Raw genomic sequence first — 20866 nt, 5'->3', positions numbered from 1 at the left:
GCATAACTGATTGGGTCAATTTCAAGGTAGATGTTAAGTAAGAACATCTGGTAGCCAAAAAAATATCTAATAACAGTTGTTATTACATACATCTTTTCTTTGTCTGGGAGAAAAGTGATTTCAATCCTTTGATCTTAAAATACTTCATGGCCAAAGATGTTGATGTTCTTGTAACTTTAAATGGAATCAGTATATTTGGTTAAATGGCTGATTCTGCCACAAGGGCTTGGGTGGAAGACAGGGACTTTGGAGAATGGGCACCGGAGGCCTGACTGAAGTTTGAAATCAGGGCTACATGATAGGACTGTGCGACGCTTTGGTCCCTGATTTAATTCGGCCTGATTCGGTGGCCGAATCTCTGAATCTGAATCCAATCAGAAGACCCTTTAATCTCTTCCAAATTGAATCGGAACCCTCCAAATAGATTCAGAAAGATTTGGTGATTTGGACATAGAGACATTTTTAAATGTATTTTATACATACCTTGAGGTACCAGCATGGCTCATGAATGCTACAATGCTGGGGTGCATGGAGTATCCCACAGGAGCATGGGGAGGTCCCCAGTGCGCTCGGCAGCAGACTCGGAAGTGGACCAGAAGTTACCAGTTGCCAAACCAGGGGGGTGTGGGAGGCCCCCAGCATGCTCCCTGGTGGACCTGGAAGTGGACTGGAACTGCTTCTGGTCCACTTCTGCATCTGTTGCCCAGCGTGCTGGGGACCCCCCCGTGCCCCTGTGGGACATTCCATGTGCCCCAGCATTGTAGCATTTACAAGCCATGCCTGGTACCTTGAGGCATGCAGAAAATACATTTAAAACTGTGTCTATGTCCAAATCACTGAATCTTTCTGAATCAATTCAGAGGGTTCCAATTTGATTTGGAGACATTAAAGGGTCTTCTGATTCGATTCAGAGATTCAGCCACTGAATCTACGGCTGCATCATAGGGACTGTATCCACCTTTCAGGTGATTGTGTGGTTTTGGTTTCTAAGGATGTGTGTAGGGGGCCCTAAATTGAAGCAGTGGGTTTTAAAAAACACTGCTTCAGCGTAAGGCTGATTAAACTCCTGTATCATGCACATACCCCATTGACTTACCTGCCTCTCTGGTGGGGAGGGGAGGGCGAGGTGCTGGTGGGCAGACTAGTTTCTGGGCTGTGCGGTGGGGGAGGAATGCTTCCCTCTGCGGTGGCACCCTCCCGCAGGCACCCGGTTTGGGCAGTCCTGGGGGGTACCACAGCCATGGAGGGAAGCACCAGGCCCCTGTGCAGCTCAGGCAGTCAGGCAGGCTTCTGGGTGGGGGGAAAATAAAGATCAGGCTTGCCGCTTTTCTTGGGCAGATCCTGCCTTCCCAGGCTGCTGCCTGCAGGGCTTCTTACAGAGCCTCAGAGCTGCATGGAGCCTGGTGCTTTGCTTCATGGCCAACTTCTCAAAGGAGTTTTAGCTAGCTGCGCCCCAAGTCATTTAAGGTTCATTATGCCACCGAATTACCTATGGCGGCTGGAATTAATGTGTAATACACCACTAAGGTGTGCAAACACCGACACCATTAAAGCAGTGCAAAAGCATTTAGCCCACTTTAAAGTGTCATGCACACACGCCTCTCGTTTCATCTACACACAGCCTATAACTGAACAATGGACATAAAATGATGAATAGAAACTCTTATGTCACCAAGTTCTCTCCAAAACAACATTTGCAGACAAGTCCCAGCCGCAAAAAAGTTGTATTAAAAGAATTTGCTACCCTTGAACTGGACCTTGCTGCGCAACTAGTTCCAACAATTCATTTTCCTTCTTGGGGATAAGCTCTGAAAGTTTGGTTTTAAACATGATGTGTTGTAGCAGAAGGGCCGAGAGTTAATAAATAATTAATAGATAAGGGCAGCAGTTAGATGTGTTTCTTGATGTCGCATGATTCTGAATACCATCACCTGCTGTCATTTTCAAGAACTTCTTAATTAAAATGAACACTGTCAGATTCAGCTGTTGCATGGAGCCTCTGCATTTTCTCCTTCTTCTTTTGCAATGAGAAGAGTGGTTCAGATGGTGTGGTGCATCCTCATGTATAACACAATACATATTTACTGCTGTGCTGCACCATGCCATGCCAAGCCTGTGGCCAGCCTGTGCCACAGCTAAAGAGTTTAAATCATATTGCCCTTTGGACACTTTATGCTGGCCTGTGGGTTTCCTTTTTGCTTTGTGTTTGCCTCTTCCCTCTAAAGCAGTCTTTTATTAGTTATGTGTGTGTTGGTGTATCTGTGTGTATATATATCTATAAAAAATTCTTTCCTTTTTGTTCCCTTTCCCCACTTTCTTTCCCATGGATTCTAGGCTGGTCTGATTCGAACGGACAGCAATGAGTTTTTCATTGAGCCCCTGGAGAAGGGGCAGCAGGAGAAGGAAGAGAATGGGCGAGCACATGTGATCTACCGCAGATCTGCTATCAGACAAGACAGAACAGACTCACACAAGGACCTTCATACTGAAGGTAGGACACTGTGCATTTGTAAATTATTTCATCCTACATGCATGGGCTTCACAGCTGCTCTGTGAGAGCTTTGGGTAACCTCTGTGTTTCCTTGCACACTGTGCTTCATGGAGCCCAGGGACTTCTCTAAATTTGAGCCTGGTTGTCCACTGTCATGCTGTTAGTTGAGTTTTGCTCCCTGAGCCTTCCTTTCTTTTTCATGTTCTTGTGTGACAGGGTATTTATTTAGCAGAATTTGCAGATTCATTGGAATCTGACAGGGCCCGTGCCATAAGTGCGTGGTTTGGCCTTAAGCTTGCGATCTCTGGGCTGTCAGCCACGTGCCTTAGTGCCTGTGCCACTGCAGCAGCCTGCCTGCCCTCCCCCCAGCTCCCTGAACAAATGTGGTGAAAATATCTTAAGATGAATCAGATCTCACAGGGCTGTTCAGACACATGGGTATACTTTGCATTTATCAGCAGGGAAATCAAATGGCAGGTGTTCTGTTTCAGAGAAATGCCCAATTTTCTTCTCCCATGTGGGTAAATCTTTAAAATGGCAAAGTCTGCTGTTGCTGTTACATTTATTTAATGTTCTTTTTATCATGAAAAGATGTTTTTTAGTTCAAGCTGTTTTCAGTGTTATAAGTCTGTTACACAGTCTAAAATATAGAGAGGGTGGTTAGCCATGTTAGACTAGAGTTAGCCGGCATCTGACAAAGTAGGTTGTCATCTACAAAAACTCATGCTTCTCTGAACCAGTTAGTGTCTAAGGTCCCACCCTGCTTTACCTTCAGTTTAAAATGTAGTGTCTTGTTGCCTTATTGGAAGATCATTTTTTTAGAAATTAGTACAAATAATAGAAATACTTAGCCTCTGTATAACATGTTATATCTGTGGGGTTGCTTTCACAACAGGAAGGTGATACAGCAGGAGATGTATTCCAGTTCCTCAGGCAAAACCCATTGGCTGAGTTGACTTACTAGTATTTTTTTGCTCCCTGTGCAGAATGCGGCCACTCTGCCTACTTGCTCCATTCTACACTAAAACACGTGGCCAATTAAGACATCATGTAAGAGTAGATCAACACCTCTGGCATAATTGTGTGATGTGTCTGTCACAGCTTGCTCTGTGAAAAAGGAGAGGGGGTAAAAATAGAGAAGGAATTTCTTGAAACACTGAGTGTGGATATGTTATTTTAAAGATGGTAGGGTGGGAGTCAGGGGCTGAGTTGTGGTGTGCGGTTAGCTTTTAGCTTTGCTCTATTTAATGTTCATGATCAAGTTAAACACAGCCTTACAATTTGGGCCTCTCAGTCTTCATCTCATCTATCTGTCTGAAAACAAACCCCTTGTTGGCAAATACAGAAATTCCTGGTAGACATGCTGTGAGCACTTCTTCACCAGAGGAGAGAAATGTTTTATGTAACTTGTCCTTAGGCACAATGAATTTCTCTTAATGCCCGCTAGCTTCATTTATATGTTTGGGCACAGGAATCAGAGAATCATGTTGCTAATGGGAGGCCTGTTTCATAGTCTGCAGGCTTGGAAGGGACCTGAGCAGATCATCGAGTCCGACCTCCTGTGTGGGGAGATATTTCCTAATCACTCTAATAAATTATTATTCTTTTCAGAGAACTCCTAAAACTCATTTAGGGAGGAGTTCCTCTTCAGATTTTTAGCCTTTGATGAAAAATCAATTTGACAAGATCAGGGACAGGACCAATAGCATTCCTGTTTCCTTTGCTATTACTACACTGTCTAGCTTGGTACTTTTCCCACCATGACACTTGCTTTTAATAGAAAGCATACCCCGGTCCTTCATTTATCCTTTCTGATGTTGGCAGTGCCTGTTCTCAGTAACTCCCATGAGGTGGTTCTCCTAGACATGACATCTAATGGATTTAGCTGGGGTTTTTTCATCCCTTGGTTGTTCTTTTCATCCCCTCTTATTTCCTGCACTTCCATATACATCTTTTGCTTTCCTCTCTATCTCTTTTTTAATGCATCTTATGCAGCTTTTAGCACAGTGGGGCCTCACTCTTGAATGCAAACCCTATGCTTGTGAATACTTGCTGCCATTAGAGACATTTAAGCAGGACAGGTGCTTAAAAGATGTTCAAAGCACTTGGAATTGTTCTCTTCCAGCCTGAAAGGTCTTGAAATTTCACTATAGACATAAAAAGCATGGGCACATGCTGGGGGCTGGGAGTGTGCTTAGCAGTTTTGTGCATGGAAAATGACATTTGGCTGTACACCCAGGGCGGACAGTAGGCCTGTGCAAGTTGGCAGTGATCTGATCCAGGTTCGGATTCAGCCACTTCGGATGGCCGTGATCCAATCCAGAGCTTGGGACCAGGTTTCTGCCTCAATGTGGCTGAAGTGGCTCCGAAGCTTCAGAGCCGCCTCGGAGATCTGGCCATAGGGTATAATGGGGGAATCAATGAAATATCTATAACTTTGTGGTTTTTTGTCCAATTTGAATGAAACTTGCAGGAATGGTAGCTTCTGCTGAGAGCATGAAACGTGCCAAGCTTCAAGAAGATCGGTGCAGGGATTTTGGAGGAACTGTACCCCAAATTCTTGAAAGCAAAACTCCTGTCACGTCTATGTGTTACAACACAGGGAGGTCAAAGCTGCAGGGGTTTGGGGGGAACTTACCCTCAAGCCATGGACAAGCAAAACTTGTGACATGGGTGACCCTATGTGTGTTAAGGCGCAGCGGGGTGACAGCTGTGGGGGTGGTGGCCCCTGCTGCAGCCATGATGCCTGCCAGCTGTCGAGGAGATCAGTGCAGGGGCGTTCTGGGGCCCTGCACCCCTAGCTGCTGATAGACAAAACTCATGCCATGGGTGCTTGTGGGACTGTCCCTGTCTTGGGCCAGTTGATTACCTGTATTGATTCTTTGTTTCTTTAGTCTCTGCTTTTGTAGGTGCTAATTGATGGCAATTAACTGGCTACATTAGCTAGGTCCTGTGTATTGAGCTGGTCCCTGAGTGAATCATGATTGATTGGTAACTGGTAACACAGTAACTTAGCAGCCAGGCCTGCAGTAGTCTCTCCCACCCCCCAAGACAGAGAGAGTCAGTCCCAGAAGCACCCATGTCACGAGTTTTGCCTGTCAGCAGCTAGGGGTGCAGGGCCCCAGAACCCCTCTGCACTGATCTCCTCGAGAGCTGGCAGGTGTTGTGGCCGCAGCAGGGGCCACCACCCCTGCAGCTGCCACCTCGCTGCGCCCTAACACACGCAGTGTCACCCATGGCAAGAGTTTTGCTTGTCTGAAGCTTGAGGGGCAGTTTTCCCCAACCCCCTGCACTGATCTTCTTGAAACTTGGCAGGCTTCATGCTCTCTGCAGAGTCTACAACTCCTGAAAATTTAATCCAAATCAGACAAAAAACAGCAAAGTTATAGATACTTTATTGTTTCCCCACTATACCCTATGGCAGGATCTCCAAGGTGGAAGCTCCAAACTACTTCAGGGAGCTGAACAAGGCCAGCGTTTTGACCTGGACATGCTGCTTTGGACCCTGAAATGTCTGAAGCTTCTCTGGATCCAAAGCTCTGCCCAAAGCCTTGCACAGCCCTAGCGGAGAGTGTCTTGGGCGGGGGGAAGTTGTGATTGACAGAGAGAGCTGCCGGTAGAATGTCTGGTTAGGCCTGGGAGTGAAACTGCATTCCGGTTCCCTAGTGAATCAAAAATGGAACATGCCTGCACTGGCTTCTTACATGGAGTAGAAGACCAGAAGCTGAAGTTTAGTTACTAAACACCCACCAGGCACCTTGTTATTTCTTATTTTGACAAGTTTTTTCCTCTTCTTCCAGAATTTTCAGGGGGGGGAGTAAGGAATTCAGATAAACTCAGGGCATTGCCCACAGACTTCTCTCCTATAGTTTATATGCAGATTGCTTGTCCCTTACCAGCCAGTGAGGTGTGGAGAATCAATGCAGGCATCAGACAGATATTTTATGGGCATTCATACAGAGAGGCAAATGCACACACACTTAGGAAAGTAGGCAGTGGCTGCATTAGAGCTAGGAAATGCTGCAAAACCCACATTGTTTGGCATTTAGTGACCTTAATTTTTCTTTTTCTTTCCCCTTTCTTTTCACCTTTTCAGTTCCACACTTCAGTGTGGGTGAGCTCCCAAACTCACTGGACCTAATTGAAGACCGGTTGGGTGAAGTGGAGCGGAAGAGACGCCATGCCAAAAAAGATGACTACAACATTGAGGTCTTGCTGGCAGTGGATGACTCAGTCGTGCGTTTCCATGGGAAAGAACATGTCCAGAATTACGTCTTAACGCTCATGAACATAGTGAGGTTTTCTTTTGTTGTTTGTTTATAAACACTGGTCCTGAAAGAGGGCTAAGAGGTGCGGGTGTGGGGATGGAAGCAAGGGGAAATAATGAAAATGGCTCTTTTCACCATTTTCTTTTTTACATATGCAACATGTGAGTGTTCTTTAGCCAGGTTATTTACTACAGTTCATTTCCACTTGTCCTTTGAAAGATAGGTGGATTTGTCTGATGAGGGATATTACTTCTCCTTTCTGGGCTTTTTGAAGGAATTTTGGTACTGGGTTTAGACAGGAACCAGAAAGGGCCTGTGTACAAACGACAGATCCTTTTCCTTCTAAGGATCATTATTGATGGAACACTCCCTATAGTGAGGTCCTTATCTGCTGTTCTTGTTATTGCAGACTTCTGGCACAAAACTTACTGTGATGTCACTACTGCGATGACTACAAATCTGTAGTTCTGAAAAGCAAGTCTCAGGAAAAGTCCAAAAATTGGGGGAAAGAATGTTCTTTCACATAAAACGTGGTTGTCTTTGACATTTGACGATTGACAATTGTGCAGTTGAATTGATTAAGACCGGGGACATGCTAAGTGGTTTGATATTCAGCTCTGTGCCTTTTTTTAATCACTGTAGGATGGCACGCTGGGACATAGATTCCTGAATAATGAAGAGGCCAAGTTGGGGGAAGGAGGGACTAGGGGGTGGCTGCCATCTTGTCTGCTGCCCTTTGTGCCATCCTGCCACCAGCCAGCGCCTTCTTCCCCAAGCCCCCCAGGTAGGCTGTGAAGTGGGCTGCAGTGGCAAAGGACTGCTGGCTCCCATTGAGGAGCCAGCATTTGATTTTTATTAAGTTTTATTTTAGGTTGATTTTGTGGATATTCCTGGATTTTGCAGTATATGAGAAATCTGCAAAATTGCCAGTTGAGTAGACCCTTAGTGTTTACTTGTTGTGGTCAGTGGTTTGATTTAAGGCATGGATGACTTCCTAAGATCTCTTTTCTCCTTCCCCTTATTGGAAGCTAGATCTGGAATATAGTGTTGAAGCTGCTGTCTGAGAGGGTGTGAGCTAAGTGAGTAAGTTAAACACCATCAGCAACACAGGAGGAAAGTAGATGAAGGCTACATCTGGGAGGTGATTGAAGCAAGGTATCCCTGAACTGAATCAGTTCTTGTTATGGGGAAATGTTAGCAAGAATGATATTGCTTATTCTGCAGGCACACAAATGGTTAATGATCTTGCAGAACTCTGACAGACTGGGGTGGAGGTTTATGACTTTTAAATGAAAAGCTCTGTATGGAGATCCCTGCAGAGGCCTTGTGGGTTATGGCTGCTGTCCAGAACACCTGTTTGGCTGAGAAGCACTAAGGTTAGGTTGTCTGGATGGGTGAAAAGGAGGGATGGTTCCCTTTGGAAAGAAAGGACAGAAGTATAAAGTATGGGGTTCTTTCACATCATCTTCCTCAGAGTGAAGAATCTTCCACTTATTTTGGTTGTACTTAAGTGGGAGAGACAGACAGGGAAATGCTGTCTCCTCTTCTAACACAAACGGATTTTCCAAAATTCCAGGAAATTTTGTAAAATCTGTTTTTTCTCTAGTGAACAGAGAAGGGAAGCCATCTAATGGTTTTCTTGTTGTCTGTTTCTTCTGGTTGGCAAACAGTAATGTCTTCAAAATTTCCTAAGTCACTTAGGAGTGTATATTCCATTGACTGTGGTTGCCTTGTGTTTCAGGGAATTCTCCCTCCTTGTTTCCAGGCCTCTTCCTGGCAATCGTGAACTTCCCTCCATCAGTGTTGAACAGCCTCTTTTGATACCCCTGCACCCTACATCAGTGATTCTCAAACTTGCTAGACTCAAGGCACCCCTTGTTTAGACTTAAAGCACCTCTTTGAGAAGGCCAGCTCTTGTTTTTTGACTAGGGGAAAGTATTACTGTTCAGCAATTCTTCTGTTGCAAAGAACTCAGAAGATCACAACAGGTCAGAATGCATTTGCTACTGTTGATTCCAGTGTGAAATCTCTAGATGTATCTTGTGAATCTTGTTTAAGTAATTGAACATGTAAAAGTACTAATATTGCATAGACTTTGTGGCATCCTTAAAAGGCTCTAATGGCACCCCAGGGTCCTTTAGCACCCTGGTTGAGAATCATTGCCCTATTTCCTATTTCCCATCCTGCATTACTTGGAGAAGTTTTCCTTTCATTGTCTATTACCAAAAAAGGGAAAAAGGGAGTGAAATATATATATTACTAAAAAGCCAGAGGACATAGAAGATCAATATTTGTTTTACTATTAATCTTTTAGAACTTATTCTCTGCTGAGTAGTTGGCACCTAAATATCTGCTGGTTTGAACAGTATGCACAGAGGTGTTTGTCTCTTTCTCAGTCATTGCTTTTACATCAGTCTTGCTTCTCTTCCTCATTCCCTCCCTAGTTGGATGTCTGGTGCAGTATCTGTGCACCAGATGGAGTCTGAAAAGAAGTTTCTTCTAACTCTGTTGCCTTTTCTACCCTATTGCTGTCTACTTGACTATCTGGAAGTGGGAGACATGGATTCTGCTCTTGAAACCTTACTATAACTGGGTTCTAAAGTAATGTCAGGAGGATCAGATAACATATACTGTGCAGCAGCTTCTGGGACAGAACGAAGCTGGAGAATCGGAGCAACTATTCTATGTTTCGTTCATTTACTTCTGTTCTTTTTTTCAGTGTGGTTATGGAAAGTCTTATGTATGCACTAGGTGACAAATCTATGAAGACTTTTAAAAACATAGACACAAAACAGTGTTATCTTACCCATAGGTGATGAAAGGCTGGGGCTAATGGAGTTTAGCCCCCACACATGCAGGGCAGTGAGTAGGGCCACAGGGCAGCCCAGCTGTGGGCTCTGAGCTGCTGCAGCAGGAGGGGAGGAGCGTGTACTCTCAGACATGCAGCCAGGATCAGAGCCAGCCATGACTGCAGCCCCGCCATGTGGATTATTATTCAGCATAGCAGCCAGGCAAATGTCAGTGTACTTTGTGAAGGGGAAGGGGGGGCCAGATTGAGGGCCCCACAGTGTGAGAGGGAGTAGGGAAGAGTCAGGGGGAGGCAGGGGCTGGGGTGAATGGGGCCCCAGGCCAGGTTGTGGGATGATCAGAGTCTGGGTGGTGCATCCAGAGGTGCAGGGGGACTCCTGCCATGGTGTGCACACTGTCCCAGACAGTGGCAGCGGGGTGTAGAGTGCAGCCCACCTCTGCCTCACGCACAGATCCAGGGGCCGTGTGCCCCCTGGGCCTCTGCCAGGATGCACGCAGCAGCGGGAGTCTCCCTGTCCCTGGTTAAGCAGTCTGGACTCTGAGCATCCCATGGTCTGCCCTGGCCCCAGGGCCCCATTCATCCCAGCCACTGCACCTGCCTCTGCCCCATTCCCTCCCTCACTACAGGGGCCTCTATCTGTCCCCCCACACCTCTTCCCCATGACAGACTTACCTGCTGGGCCGGGGAAGTGCGCGCACACACACACACACACACACACACACACACACACACACATTCAGCCCCCGCAAATAATATTTTTTCCACCTATGACCTTCCCTTACAGTCAGTAGTAGAGCTATATTGTTGGTTAGCCTAAGGGTATATTAGCTACAACATGATATGCAGAAAATTACAATCTTGTTAGCCTCCCATTAGTATTAGTGCAGATCAATCATCTGAATTCCCAAGACATCCACGGAAGACTGACATGTTGGGGACAGCACTTAGAACTATAAAGGAAAACTGTGTGTTTAATTCACAACTATTTGTTTTCTGTCTGTTGCTGTGATCATAGTTGTGACTATGTGACTGGATTATTGCAAACCTGCTATAATACTGTGGTGTTTCTTAGGCTCTCTTAATTGGCATTAGCATCTTCTACTGTCATCTGGCATTATTATATGAAAAGATGAGCATGCCTGTGTATAGACATAGACTTAAAATGTACAAAGACATTTATATTTTTAAACAAAGTATCTGAATATTTCTATTCTGATGTATTTTCACGGTTTATTTATTAAGCTCCAAGATTTTGCTCAGTACTGCAAAAGACCTCAAGAAAGATGAAGCTTCTGCCCCAAGAACTTTACAGGCTGAATAGGTGAAGGTAAACATAAAAAAGACCCTTAGGAGCTGCCCAGCTGAGACCCAGGTCATGCAAACACTTGGGTACATTTGTGTGTTTATACATGTAAACATGGGCAGATCCAGGGACCTGGCAAGGAGGTTGTGGCCATAGTGCAAGTGGCACACAGCCAACCTGGTGTGACCACACACCCACTTTACCGTGATCTTAAATGGCAATGAGCTCTCTGAGCTTACCAGTATGTCTGTGCAGTTCCAGCTGGCATTCTGATGTGGTATGAACTCTGAGTTCATCATCTTGTTGGTGCAGGGTCTGGCCAGAGTCCCTGCTTTTGCATGGTTCCACAGCCCAGCTGGTAAGTGCTACCACCATTCTCCCACCCTCTCCCTTATTGCCCTTCAGTAGCAGGGGGAAAGAGGGGATAGACAGTAACAGTGGTCAGCTCCTGCTTTCATGCAGCTCTGGAGCCCAGCTGCTTACTCCTTCTTTTCCCCTGCTGCTGAATTAGGTGTGGTAGGGGAAGCAGGGAGGAGAGGAGAAGGGAAAACAGCAGTGGTACTCATCCTTTGGATGCCACATGAAAGCAGGGACCCTGTGCTGACTGGCTGGTGAGCTCAGAACTCACAGTACACGTGGAACTCCAGTTGGGCTGAGCTGAACTGACATGCTGCTGAGTTCAGAGAGCCTACTGTGCAGCAAGCAAGGCACAGGCAAAGGCACTTATGACCATACCACTGACCCTGGCTGGATTTGCCCCTGAAATAATGCCATTGTCTGCAATTGGACTATTCATAGGTAGACAGGATGTGCTCAGTGCCTGCAAAATCAGGACTTTGTAGTTTTCCTTGGTTATTACCATATTTACTCAATTCCAAGATGAGGTTTCTTTCTCCATTTAAGATTGGGTGTGGGAAGTTCATCTTGGAACTGAGTACAAGGCAAAAGGGAAGACAAGCAGCTGCAGCAGCTTTGGCTCCAGCTGCAGCTCCAGCCTTGACCCAGGGTCAGGGTCTAAACTGCAGCTGCTATCTGCCACCTCTGTCTCCTGTCTGCCTTCCTGCAACTGTCTTTGCCCCCCCTCTGAAGCCACCTCCTTCCTCCCCATCTCCCCCTCACCTGCCACAGCCTCTGACCGCCCTGCTCACACTCTGCTCCAGCCCCATTTGTTTCTGAGGCATGGAGTACATGCTGAGGCTGGAGCAAGCATGTGCTCCATGTGTGGGGGCTGGAGCAAGCATGTGCTCCATGCCCTGGGCTGGAGCAGGGGTGGAGTCTGCTGGAGGTGAGGGTAAGTATGGGGACAGAGATTGGGAGGGGAGGGGAATGGGGAGGAAGAGAGGTGGTGGCAGGGAGAGGGAAGGTGCAGGCATAGAGAGGTCAGTTTGGGGGAACATGTGGCTGGGGGCAGGCTGCTTGACTCCCTCATTGCCTGCCTCCCTACCTGTCCCCCATGCCACTGCTTGCTCTGCTGCAGTGGTGGTGGGGTGCTAATTTAAGACAGCCCTTCAATATTTAGCATCTATACATGGAAAATTATAACAAACGTATACATTTTCCATGTGTAGAATTATTGGGGGGGTCTTAAATTCAGAATGGTCTTGGATGCAAATAAATACCATGTATTGTTTGCTTTTTTCTAACCTTTTGGTGATAGTGTCTTACTGGAACTGTGGAGGAAATTAAGAAAGAACAGCGTAAGTATGCAGTGCGGGGAGTGCACTCCAGGCATTTGGGGCTAGGGGAGCATACTAGGGTGAAGCATGAGTATAGGACTTTTACTTGTGGGGTCCTGATCCATGCTTATAGTTTCTAGGTGCTATGCTAATGGCAATAGTAATGGAGGGTGTAGATGAGAATAAGGAAGGAACTGAAGGGAGCAGTGAGGCTGAGTGCTGAAAATCCAGTTCCTTCTTTACTTACCTGCCAGAGCCTCAGTTTAGGATTCTGTTTCTTCTCAGCCGTGATTGCTGACAGAGTGGGGAATTGCTCAAGAAGGCTGTGTTGTCTTTAGGTATTGTAAAGGAAATCCTAAATCTTGACCATAGAATCTGATAGGTTTTGCACATGTGGGAGGAACTGATTCCCAAATAATTCTTGTAAAATGCAATTGCTCATTCAAAGATCCTATTACTGATTAGGGATTTTACCCTGCTTACTGCACTGTTATAAGTGCTCTGCATTTCAGCTTTAAGTTAACTATATTGAGCTATGCCTGAAAAACCATGTGGTTCTCACCTCATATAAAATGAGGAATATATAATGGAATTTCTCTTAAATGACCATTGAAGGGACCAGCAAAAGGTATGTGTCTGTTCAGTAATGGTCAAATGAGTTTAACTACTGCAGGCACTATAGGTACTTAATATGGTAACTCAAGAGAGGTTTATATAGCAGAGGTGGAGAACTCAGACCAGCTTTTATTTCCTTTGGAAACATGTTTTCTGTTGAAACAGTCATATTTAGGTAGCTGAGTGCAAGCCTCTTGCTGAAGAGACATTAATGACTCTGAAATCCTGGATAAGACCAAAAATTGGGGTAAAATTTTAGCTACTAAAGCCAATTTACCAGAGGGTCTTTACTTTTTTTCAAAAAATATTTGCAGATGGAAATGGTCTTCAGATATGTAACCATCTATCATTTGCATATACAAGCTGTTTGCTTGTAAACTTCCTGTGTACATAGAGGCTGAGATATGAAGCTTTTAACATTTGTCTCCTGTGGACATTAGTTTATTGCAGTATGAAATCAGGAAAGGACAGAGTAACATTCTTTGACACTGGGATCTCCCCATGCTATTGCTGTCACAGATGATGTCATTTTTTAAGCTTGGGGGATGGCATGGGAGGCTCGGAATTGTCAGTTTTAATCAAAAGCTTTATTTTCAAACACATTTCATGGTTCATGCACAGCAGGGAGTGCTTTTCACTGTGTGAATGTTCAGGATGCTGTGCTGAGTGAAAGAGGGACAGCTGTCTTTTCAAATAAAGGCCCCATTTGAGAGTTTAATGTGTATAAAAGAAAAGATCAATAAAAGGGGAAAACATGACCCCTTTGGGTAATATGCAAAATGAATAGCTTATCAAAGCATTATTGCCTGTCAAGCAGGCCTTTTTCTTTCTTTTTTTGTTTTTGCCCCTGGCTCTGACACATTTTCTTTTCAGACTTGTCAAGTCTCCTGCACTCAGTGGCTGATACCCCCAGTATAATGGACTCACCTGCTAGTTATCTGTCACTGTCTGTGACCATTATAAGTCTTCTCTTCAGGGCAGATATCATGACATCATATTGGGCTACATTGCTTGGGGGGAGAGCAGAAGGAGAGGGGAGGAGGTGTTTACGGAGAGAAGAGTCTTGGCACGGTGCACAGACTTAGTCCCTCCTTCAGCTTGACAGTCTTGCTTTTTCTTACTGCAGCAGTAATTCCCTCAAGTACCAAATTCAGTAGAAGAGCTTTTAAAACACACCTGATGAGCCAAAAGGGTCTCAAATATGGTGCCAAACCACCAGCTAGCAGGATAATTACACAGTGTAGACAGAGTGAGAGGACAGGTCATGGCTCTGACAAGACTGTAATGGCACAGGGGAGGGAACCTGAGAGCATGCTGGAGGTTAGCATTACTCTCCAGCATTTAATTTTTAACTGAAAACATGTTAGTGGAACGTGCATTTCAGCCAAATGGCCTGTACTTTGTGGTCTGGAAGACATGAGGGACGAGAGGGTTTTGGGGGGTTTGTTGAGAAGGAGCGCACAGGAGAACCATACCAGCAGTTATAAATCACAACCTGACTGAGACCACACAACTGAACACTAATCCTATTAGTTCAAGGCAAAGCTAAAGAGGAGAGGCTTGGCTGGAGTGCCGTCAGGACTATAACAACGGAGGATTTAATGAGCTGGTAGCTTGGGCATGGCAAGGCTGGAGAGTGCTATGAATAACTAGATGGAGTGAGGTGAGGCTCAAACAAGGGCCAGATTTCCCTGGAAAGTCTCCTGGAGCTTTAAAGTCTAAATATATCCTAGGTCTGGGGGTTAGCTGAGTAACAGTTTCAGAAGCTCATCAAACATTTGCAAAATGTAAAGCCCTTGCAGCATTCAGGATGTCTAAACCTCAAGAATCTCTTAAGTGCTCTATGTCAGTGGGAAACGAGCCCATGTACTCAGGGTGTCTGTTAGGGCTTTTTACCCACTGATTGTTTTAAACTGAGTTGCAGGGGCTGACTTTCCACTGATATTTTGAAGAACTGCCACAGGTATTTTGAAGAACTTTTTGCCCAGCTTTGGGCTCTACTCACTCTTGTTAATGAAGATGTATTCTTTTGTTTTGCCTAAGAAATAATTGTGTTTTGCCTAATGGCTAATTCTTGCAGTATATAAACCAAAGCACCTTCCTTTACATCAGCTATCCTCAGATCGCTGTGGGGTGAGGATTCCTTCAATAATGTTTCTATTCGTGCAAGTCATTCTCAGACGCTGTATGGTGAATGTTGGCTTCACTGCTGCTTTGACTCTTCTGCATGGATTAACTGTTCACTCCATCACACACCCACCTTGAGCACTTCTGTCTGGTATGCAGACCTGTTTGGCCCACATAGTTTGACACCACTGATGTAATCACCACTGTTGGCGTTATCAGGGAACTGCTACCTCTAATGGCATCATTTACAGATTCCCAGTTTCTTCCCACAGATCCATAATTTTAAGGTATCATCTGTGATCTCTGGGTGAGCACATCTTGCATATAGCACCTCTGCAAGCTTGTCTGAGGTATTAGAGAGAAATGAGAAATGTTTCAAAGACTTTTCCCACCAAAGGTCACACATAGTTAAAAACCCTGTGCTTGTGAGATCAGTTGGTGTCTATTGCTTATAAGCACAGTGCTCTTAACTAAGTGTGACCTTTGGGTTAGGGACAGACATTCAGAAAGCCTGAGCCTGAATTGATTCAATCTTTGCTTGTTAGTCTAACCTGCAGAGTGAACTGGTTTGCAAGTGGATAGATGTTCAGCACATGCCTGCAGTGGCTCAGGCCAGAAGCCTGAGGATGCTAGAGCAGAACTTCCTTCCAATAGGGCAGCTGAGCTGAGGGGGGTCTGGCAAGGCCCTTGCAGGCCTGAGTTAGACTGAGGAGGGGTTTAAAGCCCAACCTCGGCACTGCAAGTCTACTCGGCCCTGGAGGGGGACTCTTCCCCCTGCTTCTCCCCCACCACTGAGAGGTGGAGAGGGGGCTGCTCCATGTGATGCTGCCTGGCCCCAGATGGGGTCTCTTTGCCAACCCTCTCCCCCCCCCCCACAGGGCAGGGAAGGGGGCTCTGTTCCATGCTGGGGGGGACTCTTCCCTGTCCTCCTGCCCCCACCCTCTGCTGCCACAGCGTGGGGAGGGGAGGCATTTGCGGTGCTCCCCATCCTAGCCCAGCCAGGGTCCAGCCAGCAGCTGTAACAGAGCCATGGCTGCCAGGAGTGGCAGCTGCTTGGTGGGGTTGGGCTGGGCCAGCCCACGAGGGTGGGGCCACCCCTGGCAGGTGCAGCTCAGTGACAGGGAGGTGAGCACAGCTGGGCAGCCTCTGAGCGGCCCAGGTAAGCCGCTTCCTGGCCAGCCGCCGGCTGTGCATGCTGGGCTGTGTTCGCTGACGAGGGGAAGCAGCTGCTTATCTGCACTTGCCTTCCTGTTACTGAGCTGCACCCACCAAGGGTGGCCCTGCCCCTGTGGCCTGACTCAGTCCCATCAAGTGGCTACCTTAGCCAGGGCTGAGCAAGGCCAGCCCAGGCTGCGGTTCTGGGGCCACCACGCTGGCAGCTGCAGCTCCGTTACAACTGCTCCCCACAACCTGGCTGGGCTGGGGACCACCACAAGAGCCTCCCCTCCCTGCCCTGCAGTGGTGGTGGGGGGAAGGAGGATAGGAAAGAGCTCCCTCTCCGCACTGAACAAAGACCCCCCTGCCCTGTGAGGGGAGGGGGGAAGTGTTCCTCTCCTCTGGGGCTGGGGCCAGGCTGGGAAGCCTGCACAGAGCTCCCACTCCCCACCCCTCAGTGGTGGGGGCAGAGGATGAGGAGGAGGAGGGGGAAGAGTACCCCCCAGTATGGAACAGAGCCCCCCTCCCCGACCTGCGGGGGGGGAGGGAAGATGGGAAGAGTCCCCATCTGAGGCCGCGCAGCATCACATGGAGCACCCCTCTCTCCACCCCATGGCAGTGGGAAAGGAGCAGGGGGAAGACAGAAGGGGGGCTCTAAGCAAGACTGCCTGGCCAGGCTGACAGGCAGATCCTGGCTGCAGTGGGGCAGGAGGGGAAGACGGGAAGAATTAATTCCCTCCCTGCCCACTTTGCCTTAACAGGTCCATGCTGCCCAGTGTCTCAACATGTCTTCTCCCTGCTCTGGCTGGAGAGCAGAGGGGAGAGGCCAGCCCAGCTCTGGAGCGAAGCAGAGCCCAGCCCAGAGAGCATTCCAGGATGCTGGGGGAGTCTGATTTAGCTTAAACCAGGAAGGGGTCTGGGACAGACATTGCATAAACTGGTTTGGGCCAAATCAGTTAAGTATGATACTACATTCAACTAGGTTTATCTCAAGCCAATGTCAAACTAGTTTACGTGCACTGAACATCTGTTCTGTTACAGGTTTAAACCAGTTTCTGTCACTTAAACTGGTTTATGTGTAATGTCTGTCCCTAGCCTTGGTGGGAAAGGTCTTTGGAACATTTCTCATTTCTCTCCAGTACCTCAGCGAGTCTTGCAGAGGTGGTGTATGAAAGCCGTGCTCTTTGGTGGTGTTGCAGCTAGCAAGGTGTTGGGGAAGAGTCTGAGGGAGTTTGTCAGAGGTACTGGTGTGTTCATACAGCTGATGTGCATATAAAACAGTCTTAGGCATCTGTATGGGTGCTTATCTGAGGAGCAGTACCCAGGAGCTTGTTGTGGTTTTTGTGGTGATTTGTAAGAGCTTTGTGTAGTTTTCTTTTGATGGCAGTATGTCAGAAGTATGCATGTGGTGGCAGGGAGGTTGATTTCAGGTTTACTGGCATCTGCAGTTCTGTACCGAAACAAGATAAACATTTTCTCTTTTCCAAGAACACTGTTGTGTGGTGGGTGGTTGAACTGCAGTTGAAGCTAATGAACAAAATGTTGATTGCTGCATATAAACACTGGCTTAACCTTTCCTCTTCTATGAGAAGTTTGTAGATCTTGTAAAGCTAAACAAAAACACAGTTTGGTATTCCTATGTTTACAGTTTATTTTAAATTTTGCAAGGCCAATCCACCCCTTGCCCTGATGATTTGTACTTGGGCTTTGATGATAAGACTGGTAATACTTTACTAGTGCAAAGTAGAGAGCAAATTGGGCTGCCATAACTTGTCTAATGGGAATACCCAAGGCAAAAAGAATGTGATGGAAAATACACAATGCTAGTAGTCAGACGGCACTGCAGTTTTTGCCCTCAGATGCTGAAGAAGAATGCTATTATATTTTAAGAACAGGATGGATGCAGGAAGCCCATGTTTTGTTACGGGTGTATGGTCTCTACAAGGCCATATGCAACAGTCATTTCCTTTCAGACTTAGCTTGTCAAGAAACCCTTATGGAAAGTCTTGTTTTGTTATTAATCAGTGGTCTTGGGTTTGCAATATTGAAAGGGTCTCCTGAGAAAACTTGCTTTATGTGCGCTTTGGAGAAAGCACCTTCATCTCTCCATTGGTCTTCCCTTAACTTGTGATGTGATAGAGACAAGAAGAGCCTATCTTTAGGGAGGGGTGCAGAGACACATCAGTCCTTCATTGCTAGTAAGAGCCTCTTTCTTTTTTCCCCCCAACAGCTACTAGTTCTGGAGGTTTTATTGAGGGTTAAGTGCTCCTGGTGCGGTACCCAATGAGAGCTATGGCTTGGAATTCATTGCTAAAGGGTGGAACCTGATTTTAGGGTGGAGCCTATTAGTGTCTGTCTGCAAAAGCTTGGTCTTTGATTCAATACAGAGTTTTGAGATGATGATATATTATTCCATAGTAAGAGAAAGGGGAAAATGGTGCTGCAGTGTTCTATTGCTTTAACAAGTGTCTTTCACTAAAAAGTAACTGTATATGGTGTTACAAAACTTGTTAGCAAAAGAGGACACAGAAGAAAGTGACACAAGACATGCTTCTAATCTATTTATCAAACTACAGAGTTTCTGTTTGAGGGAATGTGGACTTGTAATAAATAGGCAGCAAGGATAATTAAGATACAGACATGATCCTGTGACCCAGTGGAGGCCTCTTCAGGTTGCTTTAATTTGTACCAATAGCTCAAAAAGGGCCATTTTAGCTGCTGGGGGTTGTGGACCTACAAAAATACTCCAGCCACAGTCCTTCTTGCCTAGCTATATTTGCTATACTGAGAAGGTAGATGGGGGGGGGGGTCTTTTGTGATGGGGGTTAAGTTAGTTAATACTTGGAGGCAGCCATTCCTTCATTGCCAAGTGAGGAGACTGTAGTTGCAGGTTACTGGGATAGCACCATTTGTAGCCGTTCTTGAGTCTGGTATAATTTACTTTGATATATAAAACCTTTGTAAATCCCACTGGGGTAAGTGTATGTCACCCTATGCCCAGAGCAAGAATGAACAAGTGAGAGAGAGAGACATGTACATTGCAGGCACTCAGGACATTTACCAAATAAACTCCCCAGCACTGGGATTTCCTGTCTTTGGGAAGAGAAAAGCTCTTTTCCCACATGATCCTCCACTAAGGGACTTTAGGCTGCTCTCAGTGAGCATGTTGGCTTTTTTATTAGGAGGGCCCACTAGTTCCTGCCACCTTAATCTGATTAGAAGGAGAAAATCCTACCCTTCAGAGTCTCACACTGAGCCAGGTTCAATCTGTAACAGTTACCATTTAGCACTAATGAGGTGGCGGAATATCCACAACGTCCCAAATACTGGCTTTGAAAGGAGATAGAGCCAGAGAGGGAGGAGGCGGGAGAATTGTGTCACGTACGGTACAGAGCCGTTATTACTGGCTTGGCATTCATTGTGCTTAACACAGCATTGCTGCTGCTAAGGTTCTGGCAGTGTCTCCCCACATGTAAACCTCTTTATTATGAATTCACTCTTAGCTGAAACTTAGTGGTACCAGAGGATTTTTTTTTTAAACATATTTGGATACAAGGGATTGAAGGAAAAGGGCTTCAGAGTTATTTTTTTGACTCTAGGAATTAAATTAGCTCCCTTTTCTCCTCTGATTTGATTGCCTCAGGGTATGTCTGCATGTCTCCAGAGATTTAAAAGATGAGACATGGGAAATGTGATTTTAGGATTAAATTATAATGCAAAAGAGTTATTTCCTCCTTTACCCCAGCACTGCCATCCCAGCCACTGCCTAGTGCTCTGTGGAGCGGTGCTCTCAACCATGTTCGTTCACACTGGAAGTGAGGTGGTGAAGTTGTGCTAATGGTGCCTCACCCTTCCTCACTGCTCTTGAGATCTGTGTTTGGTACACTTGAGGGTGGTGGGAACTCCTCTTTACACTCGAGATCCCCTGCAGTAAATGCCACCTATTATCTTTCACTGTTTTTTTGAATACAGAAGAATAACATAGCAGTTTTTCTGTTGCAAAGAATGCAGAAAGACTATAGCAGGTCAGAACAGTTTTGACACTATGAATTCTTATTTGAAACCTCTGGGTTTATCTCGTGAATCATGTTTTCACACCAAACAGTGCTAACGTGGTGTGATGTCTGTCCTGTAGCACCCTTGAAAAGCTTCTGAGGTACACCAGGGTGCCATAGCACTGTGGTTGATAATCACTGCTTTAGTGTAACTTCACTGCCTCAGTTCCAGGTTTAGCACATGTTTGAATAGGAACAGGTAGGCAGGGCATGATCAAGAGCACTGGTTAGGATGTTGAGGAAACAGTGCAGAGACAGCCTCCTTGCCCTTTTCTAATGCCTTTCTCTTTGTGTGAGAGTGTTTTTATAAGGGAAGTATGACTAGTGCTTTTAAATGCAGGCACTGTTTAACATTGGAAAATCAATT

General features: G+C 46.1%; 1 protein-coding gene across 8 annotated transcripts in view; it reads left to right on the top strand.

Moving 5' to 3' along the window:
- The window catches only part of ADAMTS14 (ADAM metallopeptidase with thrombospondin type 1 motif 14), a 212197-nt gene that overhangs the window by 27415 nt on the left and 163916 nt on the right, over positions 1-20866 (top strand). For all 8 annotated transcript variants that reach the window (XR_016443452.1, XR_016443454.1, XR_016443453.1 and 5 more), the window contains exons 3-4: positions 2335-2491; positions 6588-6784. Coding sequence is in view for 5 of the 8 variants with exons in the window: in XM_090057043.1 (XP_089913169.1) it covers positions 2335-2491; positions 6588-6784 (354 nt within the window). In the remaining 3 variants the exon portion in view is untranslated. The remainder of the gene's footprint in view (positions 1-2334; positions 2492-6587; positions 6785-20866) is intronic.

Source organism: Crocodylus siamensis, chromosome 7 (assembly GCF_052110815.1).
Source record: "Crocodylus siamensis isolate JL-2025a chromosome 7, ASM5211081v1, whole genome shotgun sequence".
Classification (NCBI taxonomy): domain Eukaryota; kingdom Metazoa; phylum Chordata; order Crocodylia; family Crocodylidae; genus Crocodylus; species Crocodylus siamensis.
The sequence above is the reverse complement of the archived record's forward strand: the minus strand, read 5'-3'. Positions and strand labels throughout refer to the sequence as shown.